A 24,783-nucleotide genomic window follows, 5' to 3' on the forward strand; every position below is an offset into this window, starting at 1 on the left:
AAATATTTAGCAGGTGGTTCCGGTACTGGACCGTGGATCATTTGGTAACGCACAAACAGTTTTTAAATTTTGTTAACTTTTACGGTCTGCGGAGTTTTATTTTTTTATTTATATAAACACACACACACACACACACACACACACACACACACACACACACACACACACACACACATACATACACATACATATATATCTATATATCTCACTTGTTTCAGAGGCAGTTTTTTTTTTTTCATACACTAATAAATGAACCTCCCACTGATTATCCGGTATGGTGAGTCGAGTTAATTTTAAGTTTGATTTTTTTTTTTTTTATATATATATGCAATAATTAAAACAATAATTAAATCATATAATATGTAGCGCGTGATGCTCGTAATCCCAAATAAATTGTGGATAATTTGTGTGAGGTGCACGCGGCCGGTGACCAATGTCCGCGCAGCAGCGAGTCATGTGATCCGGTCAAACAAGGTCACCTGGTCATAACAAGGTTGCCAGATCGGTGTATATCTATACAAAATTAATCCCGCTGTTTGAAAGCGAGCTTCTTTGACTATGAACGATTCTAAAACCTTAAAAGAAAATGGAGTCGAGCGAAAAGTCAACTAATTATGCATTTTAAATAATTACTATTAAAAGAAGAGGATTTAAAAGAATGCAAGTTGAAGACGATCCCGATCAATTTGGCAACTCGGTAAGCGAGGCAAATCCAAAGTGCTTGTAACCTCAAGGTGCAGCGCGTGCTCCTCTCCGCTATGCCGTCCCCGATCCCGGTCACACGCCTTCTCCCGAGAGACTTCGGTCTCGAGCTGGGCGTCTGCAGCAGCCCGCTCACGAAACAATCAGGAGACACGACTCTCCGTGTGCCGGTCATCGCGTTTCATGGAAAGCTCGCGTGCAGACTCTGGTCTTCAGTGATCCATTGGCGCGAGCTCCGCGACCTGGAGCCCATCGGCTCCGGCGGGTTTGGTTTGGTGTCCAAAGCTACGTACTTGGGCGAGACGGTGGCGATGAAGCGCGTCAGGTGCGCCAAGAACAAGCTGGCGTCGCGGCAGAGCTTCTGGGCAGAGCTGAACGCGGCGCACCTGCGCCACGAGAACCTGGTGCGGGTGATCGCCGCCAGCACGCAGTCCAACGCCGACGACGGCGTGATCGGCACCATCATCATGGAGTACGCGGGCGACCTCAACCTGCAGCAGCTGATCTACAGCGCCGCCGAGCCGCTGCGCCGCGAGTCCTGCGTGCGCCACGCGACTGACGTAGCGCGCGCCCTCCGCCACCTGCACGCCCACGGCGTCGTGCATCTGGACCTCAAACCCGCCAACGTGCTCGTGTCCCACGCGGGTGTGTGCAAGCTGGCGGATTTCGGGTGCTCCTTAAAGCTGGAGATCGCGCGCGATCGCGACGGTTTGCCACGCCGGATGGAGATCGGCGGCACGTACACTCACCGAGCGCCCGAACTCCTCCGTGGAGAGGAGGTGACCCCCAGCGCGGACGTCTACTCGTTCGGCGTCACTCTGTGGCAGCTGTTCACACGTGAGCCGCCCTATGAAGGAGAGCGACAGCACGTTCTGTACGCCGTGGTCGCTTTCAACCTGCGCCCTGATCTCAACAAGCCGGTGTTCAACCCGTCCGGCCCAATTAAGGACCTTATCAGTCGGTGCTGGAGCGCGGAACCGAACCAAAGACCGAGTGGAGAGCAGCTGCTTACAGAGCTCTCAGAGCTCCCACCATGATCCTTCTCAAACTCCAAAACCTACTTCATTATCTAAAAACAAACAGTAGGTCTGAAATAAACAGAACTGTTCCGTTCACACTCTGTTTAATCCGGTTTTATTTAATCCGGTTTATTTTCTACCTTGCTTTGCGATGTTGTACGTAGTTTAATACTGTGGACCATTTATATCATTTTAATGATCTTAAAATATATAATTTGCAATGTCTTTTTTTTCTGTAAATAAGTAAGATGTATAAATATTGTGTAAATGTTTTACATTTGGATTTGATTAAAACTATTTTTCTGTATATGCTCTCTTGTGATGGTGGAGCTTCTCCCGGTGCTTGTGTGGTGTGGAATAGGGGTACTGCTATGCAAACATCTCATCCATCTAATCAAGTCAATTGGAGCAGGTCTGTTGGTCTTCACAAAGGCAGAGATCTACTGCCTTTCATAACTTCAATCCTCTGGCCAGATGTTTTATTTTAATATGGAGTCAGTGTTTCTGTAACAGACATTAATGACTTTCCAATTTAAATTGAAATTGGTATTAGACCAAAATTAATCCATCTCACACCCCTGAAACAAACAAACAAAAAAAAAGGTTTTGCCATCATCTTTAAACTGCACTTAGGCTTTACTAAAAACACGAATGATCAATCTTTAATGTACCAAAATAAAAGGCCAACAATTGCAATCTTGGAAAAAGGAGGGGAAAAAAAAAAAAAAAAAAAGCAAGACAATGAATCCATTTCGTCCCAAAAACTTTCAGATTACGCCACCCATGTCGTCTTGCACGCGTCAATGCCTGCGAATGCAGTGGTCCTGCGTTGGAGTGTGAATGTAAAAAAAAAATAATAATAATTATAATAATAATATGACTTGCTCAGGCAGAAGACCAAAGTCTCTGTGATTGGTTTGACATCAGCACAATTAGATTTCACAAGCTGACCGTACAGGCTTAGAACTAATACAAAAGAAAACTGACAGCTGAAGATAAAAAAAAAAAAAAAAAAAGTGATGAATCAGCGTTATTCGTAAACGTATTAATAATGTTAACAATTACTTTAATACCTACACGGCTGCAATTTTTGTTTTCCCGAGCTTTCAACCCCTAAAAAAAAAAAAAAAAAAAAAGTCACAGTCTCTATCCATCGAGTAGGATACAGCTTTAGCAGCTTCGGGGAAAAAAAAAATTTGTGCCGCTTCCTTCCCGACTATTCAGCCCTACCCTGGTACACAGCACTGACGCATGGAATGAGCAAAGAAAATGACAAGGAATCCACAGGGAGAGGGGACTAAAAGAGCTTGCACTTGGCTTCTTTTTTTGTCTTCTCCTTATACGTTACAATATGTACTGCAAAAAGCCCATCTGCACTAATGGGACTTGCTTATTAATCTTCATAATGGTAGTGTTAACCAGCGCAAAAATATACAATACAGTACATCACATTTACTTCACCTTAACTGCAGAATGTGAGAAATTGAAAGGAATTCTACAATAAATGAGATTTTTTTTTTTTCTGTTGCAGATCTCATACAAAAAAAAACAAAAAACAGGAAAGATGAACTGAAATTCTCACGCAGTGTCCTTTATAGAATACCGATATTCCAGTTCACTTTCCTGACGATTAGACATAAACTCAGCTCTGAAGATGTCCGAAACACCTTCGGTAGACAGGAGAATGAAAAAAAATCATCAACATTAATCCTTTTTCTTCTCCTCCTCTGGTTTATCTGTGATGGCTGCTGCGTTAGCGGCGTCCGTCTCCCCCGCGGATGCCTGATCTGAATTTTCTTTCTTTTGCTCCAATCCACTCGTGCCAAACTCATTGACGCGGTTGGGATCCACTCTGTAGATCCACCTCTGGTACAGGTAGATGAAAAACACGACGTCTGTCGAAGAACGAAATCGGGTTTTAATGCAAGAAAACGTCAACAGCAAAATGATGGATTTAAAAGAAAGAAAGAAAATAAAAGACTATCGCTTGCTCGAAAGGAAATCGTAGCGACATACCATCTCGAAGACAACCTATTCTGTACATCATGGGCATTTTGATCACGAAGGCAAACAGGTCATCTATGAAGGTGTTTAGTGCCTTATACGTGAGCATCCTCCATGGAAGATGTGCTACGGACTTCATCTTGTAGTTGATGAAGAGCTGCGGCGTCATTGTGATGAAACCTGCATTAGGAAAAAAGAAATAAAATGAGTTTTGTTTGGAAAGAAAGAACCATGAGAACCTGGTACAATAGATCACCTCAATCTATTTGTGATGTAAAGCATGTAAAATGTTAAATCACGTGCATTTCTAACTTAGCCAGGAGATGTCTGGTATAACCATGTTCAGCTGAACGAGGAATGCGTCTCAATCTGCTCTCTAGATCTTTGAAGTTAGTGAGGAACAAGAACTTTGAGGATGGATTTGGACTGTAATTAATATAAACAGTCTACTACACTGGCTCAGGATCACAGGTTACATAAACAGCTTTGCATTTGAGTGATTTGAGATCACTGCACACCTCAACAATGATGGAACTGTAATAAATGGACATTTGGTCACCCAGATGAGGACGAGTTCCCTTTTGGAGTCCGGTTCCTCTCCAGGTCTCAACCTCATGCCATCTCAGGGAGTTTTTCCTTACCACAGTCACCATTAGCTTGCTCATTAGGGACAAACTTACAATTGCTTATAGGCACTAAACACTCTTATCCTGCTTGATTGTCCTACAATTCATGACAGAAGCATGTGTCAGCTAACGAAGTTAAATTAAGTTACACAACGTGTGCACATAGTCGTGTCATCACAATCGAGTCATCAGTGTGTCAACGTGTAGTGGGCCAGGGTCCCTGCCAGTGCCCCTATTCATGCAAATACTCTATAGATTGGAGACCTCATTTTTTTTTTTTTAGCATAATGTGAGTCACTCAAAAGGTGGTAATAAAACACCCATAAAACTGCTTTACCCAAAAATAGTAGCAAAGCTTCTTGATTTACAATCGTGTGTATTTGTGTGTGTATAAGCACATATTACAGACCAAAAACATGCTCATGTGTACAGTCAAAACACTGCTACTGTTAGTTTAACTGTAAAAAACCATGAGCTGAGCAGAATACCAGGAAATATAAAGGCAACAACATAATTAAGGAAGAAATGGGAATGAATGAACAAAGCTAAAGCCTGTGTCTAGTCCAGGACATTTGTTTTGAATTAAACGCCAATTTGAAACTGTATTTGTTATAGGTTGTATTTTAATCTAACATGAGTAAAAACATTTACTTGTGTTCTGCTCTGGTTTGTTTGCTGTCTTGTAGTAAGGTGTACAAGGTAATTTGCATTGGATCGTGAAAAGGAAGTGGTTTTTGGTTTTTGAAAATGAGAAGGGAAAGGGAAACTGAATGGGTGGCGGGGCGGGGGGGTGGTAGTGCAAGAAAGAAAACTGAAATAGAATGCACAAAGACCCACTAATGGCCTAATGACCTGTTAACATTCTTCACACACACTGACCTGTTAACATTCTTCTCTCTCACACACACACGTGTATATATATATATATATATATATATGAGTTTTATTTTTCAAATGTTTGTCCATATCATATAGTTTAGCCCATTTTACAGTACCTTTTAAAGCATTTGTCAGTCAGACCTGAAGCTCCAAATGGAATACACTGTATTTCTTATCTGTCTTGAACATGAGAACACTATTTGTGCAGGGATCGGTATACAGAATGATGCCGTGTGTCAAGCTGCACTCACCGAATGTTAACAAGAATCCATAGAGCATGCTGAGCACCCACGAGTACCAGCCTTTGTGCTCTACATAGATTAAGCTGTAAATAGCATAGCACCCGAAGAGCGGGTACAGGAGCCAGGACAGGTACTTAAAAGCCATCTAGATCAAAAAGAAAATTTCAATTATTGGTAGAAAAAAAAAACCTATAAATTTTTTTTTTTTAATCATGCCAAATGGCTCGTCTGGAACGCACACTTACATCATCATAGATTTTAGTTGAAGATTCAACATATGTGGACTTGTCTTTGAATACCAATCGTGGAAGTACTCCTGCAATCTTGTTCTCTCTGTCCAACTGAAAAGGCCAGAAAGAGGATTAGACTTGAAACAGTTTTTATCTAACTATATAATAATAAAAATAAATAAATAAAGAGGCTGTTGCTGCTCACCCTGACATCCATGACTTTGGTGATCTTCCAGAAATCGATGAGCAGCCCGATGAAGACGCTGACCTGCACAACAAAGTTAGTCTCGTTGTCCAGGATGTAGAGGAGCACCACCAGGGACTGGAAGACGCCAAAAATGATCGAGCGCACAGACAGCCCCTCCAAAGACTGACGACTGTTCCAGAACTGGATATCTATAACAATGAAAAAAAGGGAAGAATAACAGGGTCCAAACATAAGTCACAGATTAACAGTATAAAGTATAAAGCTTTCTGCAAGAACTTACTACAATCTTTTGCTACTATAAATAAAGAAATTTAGGACTTGAAGACCTGAAAATGGCTGTCCACCTATGGTCCCCATCCAACCTGACTGATCTTAAGAGGTACTGAGTAAAGTGCCTAAATACTCAAGTACATGTGATCTTTTATTTCTTTTGATTTAAATTAGACATTTCGAGAATTCAGTTCTACAAAATTCTGAACAATTACAGTAGGACACTTCACAGCTCTTATTTCTTAAGTATTTCAGTGGAACAGCATGCGGTCCTAAACTCTACACCAGGGGTCACCAAACAAACAAAAAGGTGCAGGTTTAAAATGATAAGAAAACAAACACATTAAAATCAAACAGAAGAAAGTAAATCGCATTCGAGGTTATATCAGATCATTTTACGTTGACATATGATCTATAAAATTTCTCCTGGTAATATCTTGTTAAACTTAATAAAGTCCTTTAATGAGTTTACTCCATAACTGTTGTCTATATACATTAAAAGCAGGACTGTTCATTAAAATGTTTTTATAGAAAGCAGGGTTTTGTGAAACACGTAGGATTGCGCCTTTAAGCAGAAATGAGTCTTAAAAGGCCTCTGTCTTGCTTTAAAAGAGATTAAACATGTGCTGGAGTTTTAAGGGGTGAATTTTAGAGAACTTCTTTGCATAATGTGTCAGTCTTCTTGTCACTTGTTTAATATATTAAGATTGACTGCAAGTTCGAGGTCTGAGGTAGAGACCTGTACTTACGGGACAAGATTTGATGGGTGAATGTGGGTGCGGGCAGTAAAATACTCGTGTGTGTGTGTGTGTGTGTGTGTGTGTGTGTGTGCGCACGCGCACGATTTTCATATCGTTTAAGTTGATGTTCTTTGTTCTGAAAAGTTCCTTGTTCATGTCCGTGTTCATCATTTACACAAAACGAAACGTTTATTTTTCGTTTATTTATTTAAAAAAAAAATCATATTCAAAAGGAAAGAAAGTGAAAATAAGATTATTCATACAGTACATTTTACCTGCGGGTGGGAGCGAGAGAAAATAACGTATTTGCGGCAGAGGGACTACAAAATCCGTCCTGTGCGTGTCTCTAGTTTATTGGTTTTTCTGCAGCCCTATCTGCTCGTTCATATCCCAACACGAGCCTCTAATCTATAGAAGTGTAACACCTAAAAATAAATTCTAATACATGTAAATGGGGATTAAAATGTTAATAAAACACTGAAGGTGTTCTGACTGATCCCAGTCTATTACTATTGCGTAAATTTGGATACAGTATGGAAATCGAAACATAAAATTTACCATTCTTAAATGCCAAGAACTCAAAGATGCTGTGCACGATCGAGACGACGATGGTCAGCCCCAGTAGGTAGGGATTGGTCTCCAGCAGTGCCACCTATTGAGCAAAATTTAGATTACAATACTTTCTTCATCATCCAGGCATTGCGAACAGGATTGTGGATGGAAATCAGACCTTAACAGAGTCCTGGTCCTCGTCGGATTGCTCGTACGTGTCGTCGCTCAGGAAGTTCCACGGCGAGCGGGCGTTCTGAGCCGCATACAGCTGCCAGCGCCACAGAGAGAGCGGGCAGTAAGTAAGACGCAGGGGCAGCTTCTTTAGAGTCTCGTTTATGGGGTAGTAGTCTTTCTGCAGGTTCCAGTAATCGTTAAAGTAAACGATGGGGTAATAGTCACCACTCACTGCATCAAATTTTACATCTGAGAGAGAGATAGAGAGAGGGCAATGAATATGTTGGAAGTCGGCTTAGCGCAGATATACAGCCTGCTGAGGATGAGGGCACTTACGCTGATCGAGGGGCGGGGGCACCGAGCCTTTCACCCACGCTGTGTGATCGTCCACCATGTTGATAGTTATGTTTGGATGCCAGTGAGATATGATTTCTACTGGACCATGACTTTCTGCCCGCTATACATACATACACACACACACTTTTTATATTCATATTCTTTCATCATCAGGACTAAGTGGCGTAAAGTAACTGTTGCAATGAGCCAACTATTTTGCATTCAATTACTCATGCAGTTTTTAGCCAAGATGTCCATTATCACACTGACCTTAATCATCTCAGGATCAGCTTCTGTCTCTCCTGTCAGCAGGTTTTTCGTCTTCAGAAACTTCCGACGCTTGAACTTGTTTAACACTGGTTTGGAGGTAAAAAAGGAACAAGCAGTTATTACCTAAACTTAAGAACTGAATGTAGACATTGGTTTAGCTGAGCTTACTCACTTCGTGAAGCATGGACAGTGGCCAGCCTGCGATACTGGCCTTTGCGTTTCGGATCTGGATGGAAGCCGCTCTTGGTCAAGTACACGTGGATGTATAACGAGCCGTTCTGCTGCACACTCTGTGTGAGAAAACTCAATATTGGCATCCGCACCGGTCATGCTCTAAATTATCCATGCACATTAATACTGCTTTAAGTGACCATTTAAGCTAGTGATAATTAGTTAATAGGTTTATAGGCAGGCCAGATACTATGATAAAAAGGAAACATTTGGGTGATGCTGCTATAAGAAAAATAATTAACGAGGCCATGTACCACTTAAAGCCGCGCTCCTCTTAAAGCACCAAATCGGTTTCATTTTTAATAATAGCCAAGTTTAAACTTGCAACAATTCCACCAATGCACACATTTGATTTTTATTAATCAAATAGTTGCGCAATACATGTTTGTCGTTCACAGTTATATTTAATGTTGCAGAACGTCCAAGCTACACCTTCCCTTACGTTAGAAACGCTATAAACCTCAGTTCCTTCATCTATACCTCTTTCGGTCAGAGACCTGACTTTTACAATTTGAAGAGAACGTTAACCATAAAAAAACGATAACATAGTGGGATGAGTGCAATAATATAAACTATATATGAAAATATAATAAAATATATAATAGAAATTCCAACAGCGCTGAGGTGAGGTAAATTATATTTTTTTTTTTAAAAAGCATCACATGACGTGAAGTCGGTATTTCGTTTAAAAACCCACTCCCTGCTCTACCCACATATAGTGGTGGTTGAAACGTGAGATTCAGCTCAGGAGTATAAAAGAGGATGTTCATTAACAATTGTTAAACATAATCAGCACTCAGGGCATGTTTATACTTTACACAGACATGGTCAGGAGAAGAAGAAGGAGAAGAAGAAGAAAAAAAAAATGTTTTTCTTCTTAAATCCCTTTTCTGAGACATGTATTGTTTGTTACCATGTGTAAGATTAATATTAGAAATAATCTATACACACAAAACAGCCCTTTCTGCTTAAAACTTTACCTCAGGTGTGTCCAGTTCCAGGTAATGCTCATAACAGCCGTCCCCGGCTTCTCCTGTGGACCAGTCTCCGTAAATCAGATCCTGCTGGAACCAAAACTGTGCTTCTGAGCTGTTGAATTCTGAAAATGTCTCGTTTTCAGATATATACACATAAAGATCCTAGGAAATGGAAGAGAACATCTGGTGTTATGTGTGTCATCATAAAACATGTCCATGTGTTATAACAAATAAAACACAGTAATCAAGCCTGCATGGAAAAAACAACAGCAGCTGAGGCAAAGTGCCATCCTGTACAGACGTTTGCATTTCTATTCATCCAACATCAATTATATAAGTTATAAAAGCACAGTACCATAAGGGTGTCCTTTGGGAAGAGGTTGCGGCTGGGCACCCGGGGAGCACCTGCTGGGGTGCTGGGGTCAGGGGTCGATGGTCCTCTGCGAAACCAGCTGCTAATGGCCCATATAATGAAGATCCTGAAAAAAGATCACAGCAGTGCACAAGGTGAAATAAATACAATCTTGCGTGTAAATGTTTGAAGCATAATATTATATACGGGCTAAAAACAATGCTGAGGAACCGATTCCAAATCCTAAAATATATGACATACACATTGAAAATGAAAGCTGAAGGAGCACAAAAGGGGGGAAAAAAACCCATTCAAAATTAAACATTACATAATGGTGCATACGGCTGAATTGTTTCTATCGATGAACAGACTATAAAAAGTCTTCAACTTCTATAAAACATACTATGGACGGAACGATAAAAGTTGCCATTTGTATCGCGATGCATCGTTTGGAACACTTTTTGCACCGGTAAAAAATTATTAGTAGGTTATACTTTTATTTCAAAAGTGACCAATAATTTATATGTAGATTGATTTCTTCTCATTAAACCGTTTCTCGGGCGTGTTCTCTCAGCACCACTGCTGCACAAAGGTGAGAAGATTTTAGTATCTTCTCAATGGGCATGGAAACTTGGAAGAAATGAAACTTGGATATATTTTAGTCAATGTGCAGCCATTAATGTCAAAATAGCTGGCAACCAAAGTGAGTACACCCTACGTGGTGACAGCTGTATGTCGTGTAACCATGCAAAGCCACATGTCCTATTTATTATGTTTTTGTCTGCTTGACCAGACCATACTAATTTGTGTATCTTGTATTAGAGCAGTTCGAATTTGGTGCTTTTGAGTTTGGAATTCTCTCACACTGGCCACTGGATCTTCAACATGGCAAAGACTTTCCGAGGATTTAAAAATTAGAATTGTTGCTCTACACAAAGATGCCCAGGCTATAAGAAGATCAGTAACACCCTGAAACTGAGTGACAGTACAGTGACCAGGTCCTACATAGGTTTTCAAAGACGTGTTTTACTCAGAACGGACCTCGCAAGGGTTCATCAAAGATGTTGCGTCCTCGTGCTGTGCATCAGGTGCAGAAGCTGCTTCAAAAAACAGACGCATGAGTGCTGCAGCATTGCTTTAGAGGTTGCAGAAGGGGAAGGTCTGTTTACCAGGGCTCAGACCATACAACACACACTGCAACAAGTCGGTTTGCATGGCCGTCATTTTAAAAGGAAGCCTCTTTTGAAGCTGGATCACAAGAAAGCACACAAACAGTTTGCTGAAGATAACCAATACAAGATCATGAATTAGTGGAACCATGTCCTGTGGTCTGATGAGACTAAGATCAACTTGTTTGCTCAGATGCGGTGTGTGGAGACGCCCTGATGAGGAGCAGCAAGAAAATTGTGTCTTGCCTACATACCAGCATGGTGGTGGTAGCATCATGGTCTGGGGCTGCATCAGTGCTGCTGGTACTGGGGAGCTACAGTTTATTGAGGGAAACATGGATTCCAACATGTACCGTGACATTCTGAAGCAGAACACAAGGCCCTCCCTTCAGATACTGGGCCAAACGGCAGTTTTCCAACAACCCCAAACACACCACCAAGATGACAGCTGCCTTGTTGAGGAAGCTGAAGGTGAAAATGATGGAGTGGCCAAGTATGTCTTTAGACCTGATCCCTCTTGAGCACCTCATATAGGATTTGGGCATTTAAGGATTAGGGGCATCCTCAAGGAGATGGTGGAGAAGCACCATGTATCTAACATCCGGCAGCTCCGTGATGTCATTATGGAGGAGTGGAAGAGGATCCCAGCAACAACCTGTGCAGCTCTGGTGAATTCCATACCCAGGAGGATTAAAGCAGTGCTGGATAACAGTGGTGCTCTCACACAATATTGACACTTTGGATTAGGGCTGCTTTTGATTATTTTAGGAATGGAGTATTCTAATAATTATTCCATCAATTAATTGAGTTATTGGATAAAATGTACTTTTATTAAAGAGCAACACTAAAGTTTGAAATGATCCCAAACTTTGGAAAACCTTTTCGTTTTCTTTTTATTCTGCAGCACCATAATATTTTCAAGGTATGTGAATCTGTTCCTTTTGATCATGCTCAAGTAGGTCTTGAGACTGAAGGTTGCAATAAGTCGAAAATTACGCCGACGACGCATAACAAGAATCCTCAGAGCAGTCCACTATTACAAGCACTGCTATAATTAACTGTTATGAATTACAGCACTCATTTTCGGAGTGTCCTCCCGTCTCGCCGAGACGAGAGCAGGGGGGGATGGAAGCCTGCAGAAAGAACTCTATTTTCAAAGTAAAATGAAGGCTTATGGCTAAGGGCTATGATTACTTAACCAGAAGTGGTGGTGATATAACCGAACACTGTTACACTGCACAGACTGTAGCGGATCTGCCTGGTTCATCCCGATGTCCTACCTCTGGATCGAGTCCTTAGCTGGTGATGGTTCCACACCTACAGCCTAAAGATCTATGAAGCCGATGAGAATCTCAAGAATTTTGACGATTGTTTTGGACTGTAATTCATATCAATAGTCTATTACAATGGCTCAGGACCACAGGTTGTATAAATAGTTCAGGATTTATGCACCTATTACTGCACACCTCAACAATGGGACTGCAATGAATGGACATTCGGTAGCACCCAAATGAGGTTTTCTTTCGAGTCTGGTTCCTCTCAAGGTTTCCTCCTCAGGGAGTTTTTCCCCTTCGCCGTCGCAAATGCTCATGCGCTTTTGAAATGAATTATTAGAAGTCCAATTTGCTAAAAAGAAGGTCGCTTTACATTTGGTAGAATCCAGCTGTCTAGCGATTGAACTCACCTGAAAAGGACACCCTTAATGACTTGCCAGGCGTTAGGCTGCTGCTGCTGCTGTTGCTGTGGGTCCTGCGCATTCGCACCCGTCTGTGCAACCTGGCCAGAAGCAGCCGCGCCATTACTGCTTACCTACACAGAAACACAAAATGCCAGTTCATTAATTACCACTCACCATCGAAATTATTCCATTGTGTCATGCTCTGTATTATAAAGCGGATGAATACAGTGTAGAGAGCCGGTCAAAAATTCAGAAAACACCCAGTCTTATGGGTTTGGTGACACATGCATGCTTCCTTTGTTTAGATGACAAACAATAATCGAACAGCAAATGCCAAAAAAAGGTTTCTAGACAGGAGGAGTCCAAATTTGACATTTTTGGCTCCGACAGAAGATTTTATGTAAGAGGGAGAACAGAGAGAAGATGTTAGCAGACTGCCTCACGCCCACAGTCAAACATGGAGGTGGAGGTACATTTATATATTTGTTTGGTCAAAGTTAAAATCTGTTGCATATAAACACAAGGAACATGTATGCGTCTCTCAAAAACCAGAAAGGACTAGGTGTTTCCAAACTTTTCACAGGTGAACGCCTTTATTCAATTGCCATCATCTGGAACAACGTCCAAATTCACCTGATCTTTACCTCTCCATCTCTCCTCTTAACCATCTCACTTCCTCTAATAAACTCATTACTAATCCTTTCCATCCTCGTCACTCCCAACGAAAACCTTAACATCTTCAGCTCTGCTACCTCTGGCTCCTTAATGAATATCTTTGGCATGAATTGGAACACTGACTGCACCCCAGGCCTCCACACCTCACCTACATCAGAACCGGTCTCAACTAACATACTTGTGGCTGAATGAGCACAAATGTCCACAACTACAAGCTAAAATCTAGTGGAACATCTTCCCAGAAGAGTGAAGGTCATTAAAAAAGGAAAAATGGTGCTCAATGTGGAAAGTGATGTTCGAAAATCACAATCTTTTAGTCAGGTGTCCACAAACTTTTCTCCATGTAGTCTATAATCCAGTTCAGCAATCTCTATCTAAAGCCCACACAATATTAACAAATCTTGGATTTGCCAGATTAGCACTACATGATGCACTGTGCAGACAATGCGGATAGCTCCGAAAGGCACAATATGTAAATGGAGCCTCTGACAAAAACAATAAACGCTTTATTGTGTGCTGCGACACCCTCACCAACCTCGGCTGCTGCAGATGAGATCATCTGCAAGGGGTTTTGGGAACTTGAGCCAATGATTGGGGGGGAAAAAAAAAAAAAAAAAAAAAAAGTTTGTCAAAGTTTAAAATAATGCAAGGCTGATTTCACAATACCCAACAATGTACTGCCATGCAATACTTTCACCTTTGGAGTTTTCATTCGATGCTTAAAGGTCCTAGTTCAAACCTAAAAACATTTATTAATGCTCATTTAAAAAAAAAAAAAAAAAAAAAAAAAAAAAAAACGGTGATGCAAGCGGCACATTGATGAGACTTACAGAAGCAAAAAGGCAGCGTACAATTCCAGCAACTGTATAACTTCAGTAGTGACTTTCTGTATATTACACCCTCCGCACCAGTGTGTAAAATAAAAAGAAGGAAGTGAATCAGAGTGTAAATGATTAAACACGAGTTGCTTTGGGCCTCGTGCCCGCATGACTGCAGCGAGCTGAAAAATAAACCACAATGCTTAATCATTACCCCGGGTGGCCCAAACAACGAGGGTAAGAGTGTTTCATATCTAAGATCTGCATCACAGTGTGGGAGCTGGAGCTGCAAATAATCCGAATTATGTAACGTCAAATAACGTCCGCCTTTTTTTTTTTTTTTTTTTTTTTTTTTTTTTTTTTTAAACGATCCATGCGTCATCTAAACGCAAGAGCACGTCGAGTTCTATACCTGCGTTAATCGTGGGTACTTTGTTGTGGCACCGTTTCTGCTGCACTCGTGTAATGATGTTTCCAACTAGCTCGAAATCTGATATCTATTTTAAAGCGGGACTGATTAAAAGCGCAAGGACGCGTCATGTTCTAGTGTAATGATAGAAGAAACAAAAATAACGAGACCAGAGACAAAGCGAGAATAAAAAGGAGGCATTTCTGTTTCTATTTGAGCTAATGTGCCTTAAAACGTACTGATGAGGCAACATGTCTATATGATTGAAATCCAGAATGATGCCTGTAATGTAAATGGGTTTTGGTTGCTGTAACAGAATGATTATTCATTCGCCTCTAAGCAGAGCAGAGGAACACTATGTTTTTGCTTGCAGTCCTAATGTGAAGGTTAAAACACTGGAGTCACAGTCAAAGATTTATCAGGTCATCATTTATCGTATTTTTAACGTAGTTTAATTTAGCGTTAAAATACATTTGATAGACTTATACTGAAACTATTACTATATGTGTTGGGTATGTGTGATATTTCCGTTATTCCCAGACGTCTGTGTTTGCCTGCGATTCTGAGGTAACAGGGGGGATTAAGACAATTACTGGCATAGTTACTGTTAAGGATAAAGAAACATTAGTGGTAGGACTTCCTTGGTTGGAAGTTAAAATCCCAACATCACCAAACTGGCACTGAAGGACCCTTGACTGATGGTGCCTTTTGGGAGAAGGTAAAACTTGTCATTTAGAATAGAAGAGAAGAATAGCCTTTATTTGTGACATGTACATTACAGCACAGTGAAATTCTGAAAAAAGCTGGGGTCAGCCATGATACAGCACCCCTGGAGCACAGAGGGTTAAGGGCCTTGCTCAAGGGCCCAATAGTGTCAACTTGGCGATACCAGGGGCTTGATCCCCCGAGCTTCCACTCCCATTTAAAGCTGACAATTAAGTAGGAACCAACCAAAATTTCAAAATTTCAACGTTGGGAAAAAAGTAGTTCTTTTCATGTTGAATGAGCGACATCCCATTAACATGGCTACTCACACTGTGAATTTGGGATTCATAGAGACACGGTACTCCACAATCTAATACTGTGAAGTGGTACCTCAGTGACTAAGATGTTGGACTTCTGAATGCCATAAGTTTAAATCCTTGAACTACCAAGCTGCCACAAATAAAGAATGAATAAGATGTTCTTTATAAGTATAAGTTTGTCCCTGATGAGTGAGCCGGTGGCGACTGTGGCAAAGAAAAACTCCCTCTGATGGCATAAGGAAGAAACCTTGAGAGGATCCAGACTCAAGAGGGAACCCATCCTCATCTGGGTTGCACCGAATGTCCATTTATTACAGACAAATGATGTTGAGGTGTGCAGTGATGGTGATCAAATACAAACTGTAGTCCTGAGTCAGTGTAGCAGACTAACATTCTAAAGAATTCTTTCTTCACATATTCTAGCTTAAGAGGAACCTGGAGTCAGAGTGCACAGTCATCAATGAAACAGTACCCCTGAAACATAGACAGCTAAGGGCCTTGCTCAAGGGCCCAACAAAGACAGCTTGGCAGTGGTGAGGATTGAACCCCTGATACTACGATCAGTAAACTAGAGAGCATTGTAGTAGAACAGCATCAGTAGGCTACTTATGCGCTGACAAAGCAAAAAGAACTCAGTTTTGAGTCCATGCCCCTCCCCCCCCGGTCTACACCATACGTCAAGAACTTACAAATGAGCACTTACCAAAACAAAGCATTCACCCTCACCGGCTCATTTGTATCCCGTCTCAGTTTAAAGTCGCTTTGGACAAAAGCGTCAACCAAATGAGGTACAATGTAAATGTCTGTGATCTCAAACTGTCCGGTTTTACTGTTACCTCAGAAAAACAAACCAAAAGCTTGTTTCCCCACTCACCATTTTCCAAGCAGGTTCAGAGGTTAGAGGGTTGGACTTTAGAGGTTTGAGAGTTTAAATATCAGCACAACTGAGCTGCTGAGATTCCAAGCTTCTCAGCTCAGGTGTATGAATGAGATCATTGCAAGTCGCTCTGTATAACCGGGTGTCTGCCAAATGCCATAAATGGAAATAAATGGAAAGTGGACAAATTGTGAAGACAGCAAATGTCAAAGTCCCGGAACGCAACGCAGTCTATGACCTTGACAAAATCCAAGCTATTCACAAACTGATCCTCTTCAGTGTTCTAGGTGGCGATACGGACGTCACTAGAGGATATGTTCGGATTGTGATCGAGAAGCAAATCTAATTTTTGTATCCGCGATAAAAGAAAGGGGTACGAAGCACTGCTTTGTTAAATGACGTCAAGCTGTAAAATCGGAGGAGACTCGTAGTACAGAGGACTACCTCGGACTGACGTGGAGGAAGATCATATTGAGAGAGTTTGTTCCTGGTTCAGGGATGGAACCTAGAACCTTGAGGGGGAAAGCAGAATATCTGGGGCATTTGGGTAATGTGGGAAGTGTAAATATGACCATATAACCAATTGAGGATTAAACCTGATGCTTTAAGAGTCCACAGGGTCATACGTGGTAAAAGATTATTACAGAGTGTAAAACTGAAAGTCAACTCATCATGGTGTTTAGATCTCAGTGAGGGAGAAGATGCCTCACAGCCACACTGGCTGCTCTTATAGAAGTATATAACTAGTGGTAATAAGATGGGCCTGGAAACTAGCTGCAGGTTTATAATGATAAGGAGCCACCATGCCAATCGGACAAAGCAGTGAAGAAAAACCTGCTGATTGAACACGTCGTGCTCACACTGGCAGGTCGGCTACAAACCATCTTCCTGACTGCATGACAGATCATTAATCTAATCTAATCCAGCGCCTCAGATACGGGAGAGGACATTATTAAAAAAAATACATCCCGAGTCGTGTCAATACAATCCATGTGAGTTAAACGATAATCAACCTATAGGCCGGTTTAGCAACAATTTCAATATATTTTTTACTACCGGCATTCTGCAAATCTCGCCTTCTAATCACGGATTGGTCAGTTTCTCTGACTCATCTACTTTGATAGGCTGACCGCTTCCGAACGTCAGCTAAGAGACAATCGAGTCACACACACAGCGAAGATCCTGACCAATCCGCTCACAGGAGGCGGGACTTTCTTTTCGGAATACAGGTGGATTGATGCAACGCTACTAAGCGCACGGTGAATCGTTCAATTTGACCGGCTTCGATTGTCTTGAAATCAGCAACGTGTCAAACGACCAGCCCGATCTGTAACGTGTATACAGGCGTTTTGTATCTATGAGTGTTATTTCTGCCGCTCTTACCTCGCCGTTGCTTACGGTGGACTGCTGTGCCGCTTCGGTCTCCTGCGCCGCCATCTTCCTTCTCTCCGTCCTACACTGTAATGTGGCGTTCTCGGTATGTAACAGAAGGTCTCGCGAGATCAGGCGCTCACGCCAGGATACCGCTATGACGTAATAGATCGCGAGATCTTGTGCTGACAGCATGTGATCACCGGCTCCTGCAGCCCCATGACTACTGATTATTTACTACTGACCACTCATCACTGATTACTCACTAATGATAACAAACTATTGATTGCTTACTCCTGATCCAGACACTACTGAATACCGACTAATGATAACTTTGTATTGATGATGACTTACTAATGATCATTCAGTATTGACTACTTACTAATAATCATTCAGTACCGACTACTTACTGATGATCATTCAGCACCGATTACTTACTAATGATCATTCAGTACTGACTGCTTACTAATAATCATTCAGTACCGACTACTTACTGATGATCATTCAACACTGATTACTTACTAATAATCATTCAGTACCGACTACTTACTGATGATCATTCAACACTGATTACTTACTAATAATCATTCAGTACCGACTACTTACTGATGATCATTCAGCACTGATTACTTACTAATGATCATTCGGTACTGGATACTTACTAATGAACATTCAGTACCGACTACTTACTGATGATCATTCAATACCGACTACTTACTAATGATTATTCAGTACTGGATACTTACTAATGCTCATTCAGTACCAACTACTTATTGATGATCCTTAAATACCGACTACTTACTAATGATCATTCAGTACCGACTACTTACTAATGATCATTTAATACCGACTACTTACTGATGATCATTCAGCACTGATTACTTACTAATGATCATTCAGTACTGAAAACTTACTAATCATTCAGTACCGGATACTTACTAATGATCATTCAGTACCGGATACTTACTAATGATCATTCAGTACCGACTACTTACTGATGATCATTCAGTACTGACTACTTACTGATGATCTTTCAGTACTGGCTACTTACTAATGATCTTTCAATACTGGCTTCTTACTGATGATCATTTAATACTGACTACTTACTGATGATCATTCAGTACTGACTACTTACTAATGATCTTTCAATACTGGCTTCTTACTAATGATCATTCAGTACTGACTACTTACTAATGATCTTTCAATACTGGCTTCTTACTAATGATCATTCAGTACTGACTACTTACTGATGATCATTCAGTACTGACTACTTACTAATGATCTTTCAATACCGGCTTCTTACTAATGATCATTCAGTACCGACTTCTTACTAATGATCATTTAATACTGACTACTTACTGATGATCATTCAGTACTGATTACTTACTAATGATTATTCAGCACCGATTACTTACTAATGATCATTTAGTACTGATTACTTACTAATGATTATTCAATACTGATTACTTACTAATGATCATTCAGTACTGATTACTTACTAATTATTATTTAGTACTGATTACTTTATAATGCTTACTCACTACTGATTACTTACTAGTGATCTTTCAGTACTGAATATTGATCACAAAGTACTGATTACTTAACACTGATCACCAAGTACTGATACATCGTTATTCAAGACATGACAATGTAATGTGGGATGTTTTTATGAATTTGAAATAAAAAAATAATAATCAACAAAAGAAAATGTATTAAACACTGTGTATGTGGAATCACATATGATCATTTCCCAATATTGTACATGTGAATCTGCATTATATATTCGTTTTATTTCAATAAATGATACAAGTGAAAATATATATTTTTTAATCTCTTAAAAAAAATTTTAATCGGAAAGGCTGGATCACAAATGGTTTTTGTTACCTTTTTTTTTTTTTTAATTTATTTACTACTTTTATAATACATTTTTCTTTTACAATACTTACTTACCCAAGTAAGTTTGATCTAGTTGGCACTGTGCCGTGCTTGTAAAGGTCAGGTTTGTTAAACTGTAATTAAAATAAAGGCAGCAGGTCGGAGGCAGCAGGAGTTTTTGCTTGTAGTGTGCTGCCTCCAGCTGCAAGCATGAGCCTGCTGCAACTGCAGAAAAAAAAAAACCTTCCACGCATATATGGGTTCAGACGAGTAAAAAAAAAAAGTCGTAACAAAATGTTCAGGTATTGCGAAATATGCAAGTGGTACATCAACACAATATAAAAGCTTTGTGCTCTTTCTAATGCGGTTTGTGTTAATATCAGAGATGCTCACTCTAGGGCCTATGGGTCAAAGTTGGCCTTTGGTGACCTTTCATTTTGCCCATCATGTGAAAAAAGAAAAAGAAGGGGGGGGGGGGGGGGCATTTGGAAAAATCTTCGGTAAATAATGACCTGCTTCATGTCTCTCATTATAGGTGGAGCTTGATGGAGCTTAACTTAACTAAAGGTCACTGCATAGCTGTATTATTCAATGAACTCTATTGTAAAACATATTGGATTGTTTCTCATCTGAGACCCTGCCTATTGACTCATGCTCTCTGTAGTGGACATTTTGTTTCTATGCAGGTCCTTTGACTTTTCTGATCTGCTCTATTAATTTCTGTTGTTCTGTACAGAGGCCATCCTGGGATTTCTGGTGCTACGTCATGTTATAGGCTGAGATCCTAAGAACAATTTGTTTTACTGCGTCCAAAATGGCCGGCATAAAAAGAATAAAAAGGAACACATTTTATGCAAACAAGAACATTATGTTTTTACCTCTAGATTTACCTCTGAAATTACAGTGGACACCATGACCATTTAAATTTAATGACACCATGTAATAATGCAGGAAAGAGTCTTTTTTAATGTAGTTCAGAAGGATTAAGACTTGTCAGATGATGAGAAAGGTGATGAACTTTAACCTGATTTCAGAAAAGATGGTGTAGAAGAGAAAGAAAACGCAGGATATTAAGATCGGTACAGAGATACAGACACAGAGAGAGAAAGGAACAAGAAGGAAAGACTCTCTCTTTGTGGACCGAGAGTAATGTATGAATTATTTATTTTCAGGATCATTTATTCAGTTCGTGTAATTAGCCACTATCAATATTGTAGCAAGCACACACACACACACACACACACACACACACACACACACACACACACACACACACACACACACACACACACACACACACAATTCACTACTAATACTAATAAATCAGTGATAGATATATAATTTATTAGTGAGGCCTAAAGATTATCCACTTGGTATCATGAAATATGCAAATTCATTCAAATTCATTTTTATTTATATAGCTCTTTTAACAATGAACCATGAGCAGCTTAACACAGATAAAACTCTATTAAAAGAATGTATAAGTCTATTCCCAATGAGCAAACCAGTGACTGTGGCAGGGAAAAAACTCCCATCCTCATTTGGGTGGCATCGAATGGCCATTCATTACAATTCATCATTGTCAGAAAAGCATCCTTATTTATCCACATTGGCTAAACATAACACTGTAATTTAACTCAATTTCTATAAAGTTTGAATTATAATTACCATTGATATTAATTTGAGATGATCCGGTACTACCTGGCAGATGGAAGCAGTTCAAAGAGCGTCCTAGGTGAGCGCTGTCCTTGATGATCTTTTTGGCTCTCCTTTGGGCACAGTTTCAGATAAATGTCCTGTAGAGAAGGGAAGTTTCCCACCAATGATGAGCTCAGCTATTCTCACTGCTCTTTGTAGGTCCCTGCGGTTTTGTGCGGAACAGTTGCCATACCGGCCTGTGATGCAGCCACTCAGATTGCTCTCACTAGTACAACAATAAAAGTTTGTGAGAAACTGGACATCATCAAGGACTCTTCACATCCCAGTCATAAACTGTTTAACCTCCTTCCATCAAGAAGGAGATAAAGAAACATACGCACCAGAACCAGCAGGTTCAGGGACAGCTTTTTTCAATCCACTATCACACTACTGAACTCTACACTACACCGCTAGATCACAAAAAAAAAAAAAAAAAACCCCACTGTATATAACCTCTGTACTATACATGTACATATTACATAGTATATCTTTTTTACTCCTCATTACATCTGCACTATTTTTATCTATATGTATCTTTATATCCTTACTGTACATTCTGCCCAACATTTCACAATAATGTATATATGGGTATATAATGTGTATATAATGTGTATATATATTTATATATAGTAGACTCGTTTATTCAGCTTGCACATTTCTTAAATGCCATAATCTTATAACCTTCCACTTCTGCACATTTCTTCTTCAATGTCACAGCCTTAGAACCATTTATCTGTACTTCTTAATGATGTCCACACATCTCTGCACTGCTATAGCCTTTATATTTATTCACTGTACATATGCTTACATACATGCTGTAAATATACTACATATTTATCTGCACTATTTGCACGACTGCTACATTTTTGCACTTCTGGTAGATGCCAAACTGCATTTCGTTGCTGTATACCTGTACAATGCAATGACAATAAAGTTCTATCTATCTATCTATCTATCTATCTATCTATCTATCTATCTATCTATCTATCTATCTATCTATCTATCTATCTATCTATCTATCTATCTATCTATCTATCTATCTATCTATCTATCTATCTATCTATCTATCTATCTATCTATCTATCTATCTATCTATCTATCTATCTATCTATGTGGTAGAGAAGGAACCGACAAGAACGAGTAACTTTAACAACATGTGAGCAGAAGGACAAGTAATTGTCCATAGTTACCCCGAGGTTGTGCGCAGTGGCTGAAGGGACGAGCAGAAAGTTACAAAGAGTTATTCTGAGATCCTGACCTGGAGATGAATCACCTAGGAAGACCAGCAGTTCGGTTTTGCTGGGGTTGAGTTTTAGTTGATGAGCACTCATCCATAAAAATATGTCCCCCAGGCATGCCGAGATCCGAGCAAAAGCTGTGGTATCTGAAGGAGGGAAGGAGAAGGTGAGTTGCATCAGAATAGCAGTGGTATGAAAACCCATGTGAGGATATGATTCACCAAGAGAGTTGGTATAGAGAGAAAAGGAGGGGACCAAGCATGAGCCTTGTGGGACACCAGTGTAGAGTCTGTGTGGGGCAGATGTGAACCCCCTCCATGTGACCTTCCAGGTAGAAAGCAAACTATTCCCATGCTGCTCCACAGATACTAAGGCTCCTTTATAGTTGAGTTCAAGCTGCTGTCTTATGGTTGAATTTAAAGCTGCCAACACATTCCATCAACTTGTCTCTTCCTGCAGTCTCAATTATCCTCTTTATTTTAATTATGTTCAAGGAAAGGTTGTTCTCTGACCTCCTCTTTGTAACCAGTTTTATCAACATCTGAGATAAGGCTTATAATGTTGGACACACTGGCAAATTGAACTTTAATATTTGAGTTGTGCTTCACTACACAGTCATGTGTAAACAAAGAGTTAAATAAGGGCTAAACGCAGTCCTGGAGAGCACCTGTGCTGAGGCTGAAAGAGGAGGATCTGGAGAACCCCTATTCAACTTATGGCCTACCTACCTGTTAGGAGCCATGTTCTTGGTACTTTAGATTTGTGATGAGATTGGAATTATGTTCTTGAATGCTGAACTGTAGTCAAATTACAACATTCTCACATAGTTTTGCTTTGCCTCCAGATGCACTGTATCTGAATTGCAGGTGGTCTAATGAGGCAGGTAGAAAGGAGCAACTGCAGGATTTGATCAACAATGAACAATGTTTCACAATTTTCATAACAATGAAATCATTTAATCAAAAGATATTTTCTTATGGAGCAGGACTAGAGGAAGAGGAGGAAGACTATCTATCCATGTCCTGCTCCATAAGAATATACTGTATATATATATATATATATATATATATATATATATGCATCTCAAAGGTGCATCTCAAAAACTGAGGATGATGCGATTTGTATAGTCAACAATATGGTACAGCAGCTACCAATGCAATGCAATATAATGCAGTGATACATGCATATGCATATGATAGTTTCCTTTTAATTCTTTGTTTCAGACAGACAGCAAATCATAACTTTACTTAAGTACCTTCTGACTTTGAACACATAGCCCTTTCACAAACAGGCCTTTGTAGTGCAAAAAAAGATGCAAAAAGATGCAGCTCTACCTCTGCCATGTTAATCTATATTTTATGTGACACTCAGGACACGCTTCGGCTCCGTAGTGTTGTGATACGTCATATTCACGTGGCAGCAGTGGTGCTGCATGTAGAACAGTGTCGCGAGGAAAAATTAATCTAAAACAATGTTTACGAATTATTAAATACTAATAATTATATATAAATGAATTTTTTTTTTTTTACTGATGAAAATGTGTTATAAATAATGCATCCTTATACAAATGGCAACTTTTATACAAAACACGCTTTTTTAAAATCGATGCATTACATCATTAGATTTGATTTCTTACCATCCCTAATACAGTATGTATATATTTGCAAAAATAATAGTAATTTAAACCATAGTGACTAAAGTGCTAATGATTACTGAATGAAAACAATGCTGAAAAGCAATTTGGAAGTAATTCTTGGAATGCAAGACACTCCTGTTTTAATGAACATGGCCTGCATGCCACTTATTTAACACTCCTGTTTATCTTTAGTAACCCCTTCATCCTGGGCAGGAAGAGACTGCCATCTTTTGCAGACCATCGTGCAGTCACACACACACACACACACACACACACACACACACACACACACACACACACACACACACACACACATGCACAACTAGGGCAATTTTAGTGAACAGCACATCTCACTCTATTAATGGAAACCCTTTTGTGAAACTCTACTGATGTGTTGTGTTCTGTGGGTGGTGCACACCTCCTGCTTCATCTACACCCCACATGCAAACACACACCCCACCATTCATGTTAACAACCTGCTCAGATTATGATTGTTCTTTTT

At 40.1% G+C, this 24,783-nt stretch overlaps 2 protein-coding genes across 2 annotated transcripts; one reads left to right on the plus strand and one right to left on the minus strand.

Moving 5' to 3' along the window:
- The first annotated feature begins 318 nt into the window (after nucleotides 1-318).
- Nucleotides 319-2,028, plus strand: mos (v-mos Moloney murine sarcoma viral oncogene homolog). The gene has a single exon (XM_083548938.1). The coding sequence runs from the start codon at nucleotides 759-761 to the stop codon at nucleotides 1,737-1,739; it is 981 nt and encodes a 326-aa protein (XP_083405064.1). The 5' UTR covers nucleotides 319-758; the 3' UTR covers nucleotides 1,740-2,028.
- A 307-nt stretch (nucleotides 2,029-2,335) lies between these two features.
- Nucleotides 2,336-17,990, minus strand: clptm1 (CLPTM1 regulator of GABA type A receptor forward trafficking). The gene is made up of 14 exons (XM_083548875.1): nucleotides 17,847-17,990; nucleotides 12,666-12,790; nucleotides 9,816-9,939; nucleotides 9,464-9,622; nucleotides 8,425-8,542; nucleotides 8,253-8,338; nucleotides 7,983-8,103; nucleotides 7,651-7,895; nucleotides 7,479-7,572; nucleotides 5,908-6,098; nucleotides 5,718-5,813; nucleotides 5,482-5,617; nucleotides 3,738-3,905; nucleotides 2,336-3,616 (listed from the first exon to the last, which is right to left on the minus strand). The coding sequence occupies exons 1-14, from the start codon at nucleotides 17,898-17,900 to the stop codon at nucleotides 3,426-3,428; spliced, it is 1,908 nt and encodes a 635-aa protein (XP_083405001.1). The 5' UTR covers nucleotides 17,901-17,990; the 3' UTR covers nucleotides 2,336-3,425.
- Nucleotides 17,991-24,783: the final 6,793 nt, after the last annotated feature.

The sequence above is a fragment of the Silurus aristotelis genome (genome assembly GCF_946808225.1).
Source record: "Silurus aristotelis genome assembly, chromosome: 8".
Taxonomy (NCBI): domain Eukaryota; kingdom Metazoa; phylum Chordata; class Actinopteri; order Siluriformes; family Siluridae; genus Silurus; species Silurus aristotelis.

What these genes read in the sequence shown, in the direction of transcription:
- mos (XM_083548938.1), top strand. Translation starts at nt 759, where the DNA reads ATGCCGTCCCCGATCCCGGTCACACGCCTTCTCCCGAGAGACTTCGGT.
- clptm1 (XM_083548875.1), bottom strand. Translation starts at nt 17,900, where the DNA reads ATGGCGGCGCAGGAGACCGAAGCGGCACAGCAGTCCACCGTAAGCAAC. An exon ending in CACTGTCCATGCTTCACGAA is followed by an intron (nt 8,339 to 8,424) that starts GTGAGTAAGCTC and finishes CCTCCAAACCAG; the next exon opens with TGTTAAACAAGTTCAAGCGT. An exon ending in GCCCCCGCCCCTCGATCAGC is followed by an intron (nt 7,896 to 7,982) that starts GTAAGTGCCCTC and finishes TCTCTCTCTCAG; the next exon opens with ATGTAAAATTTGATGCAGTG.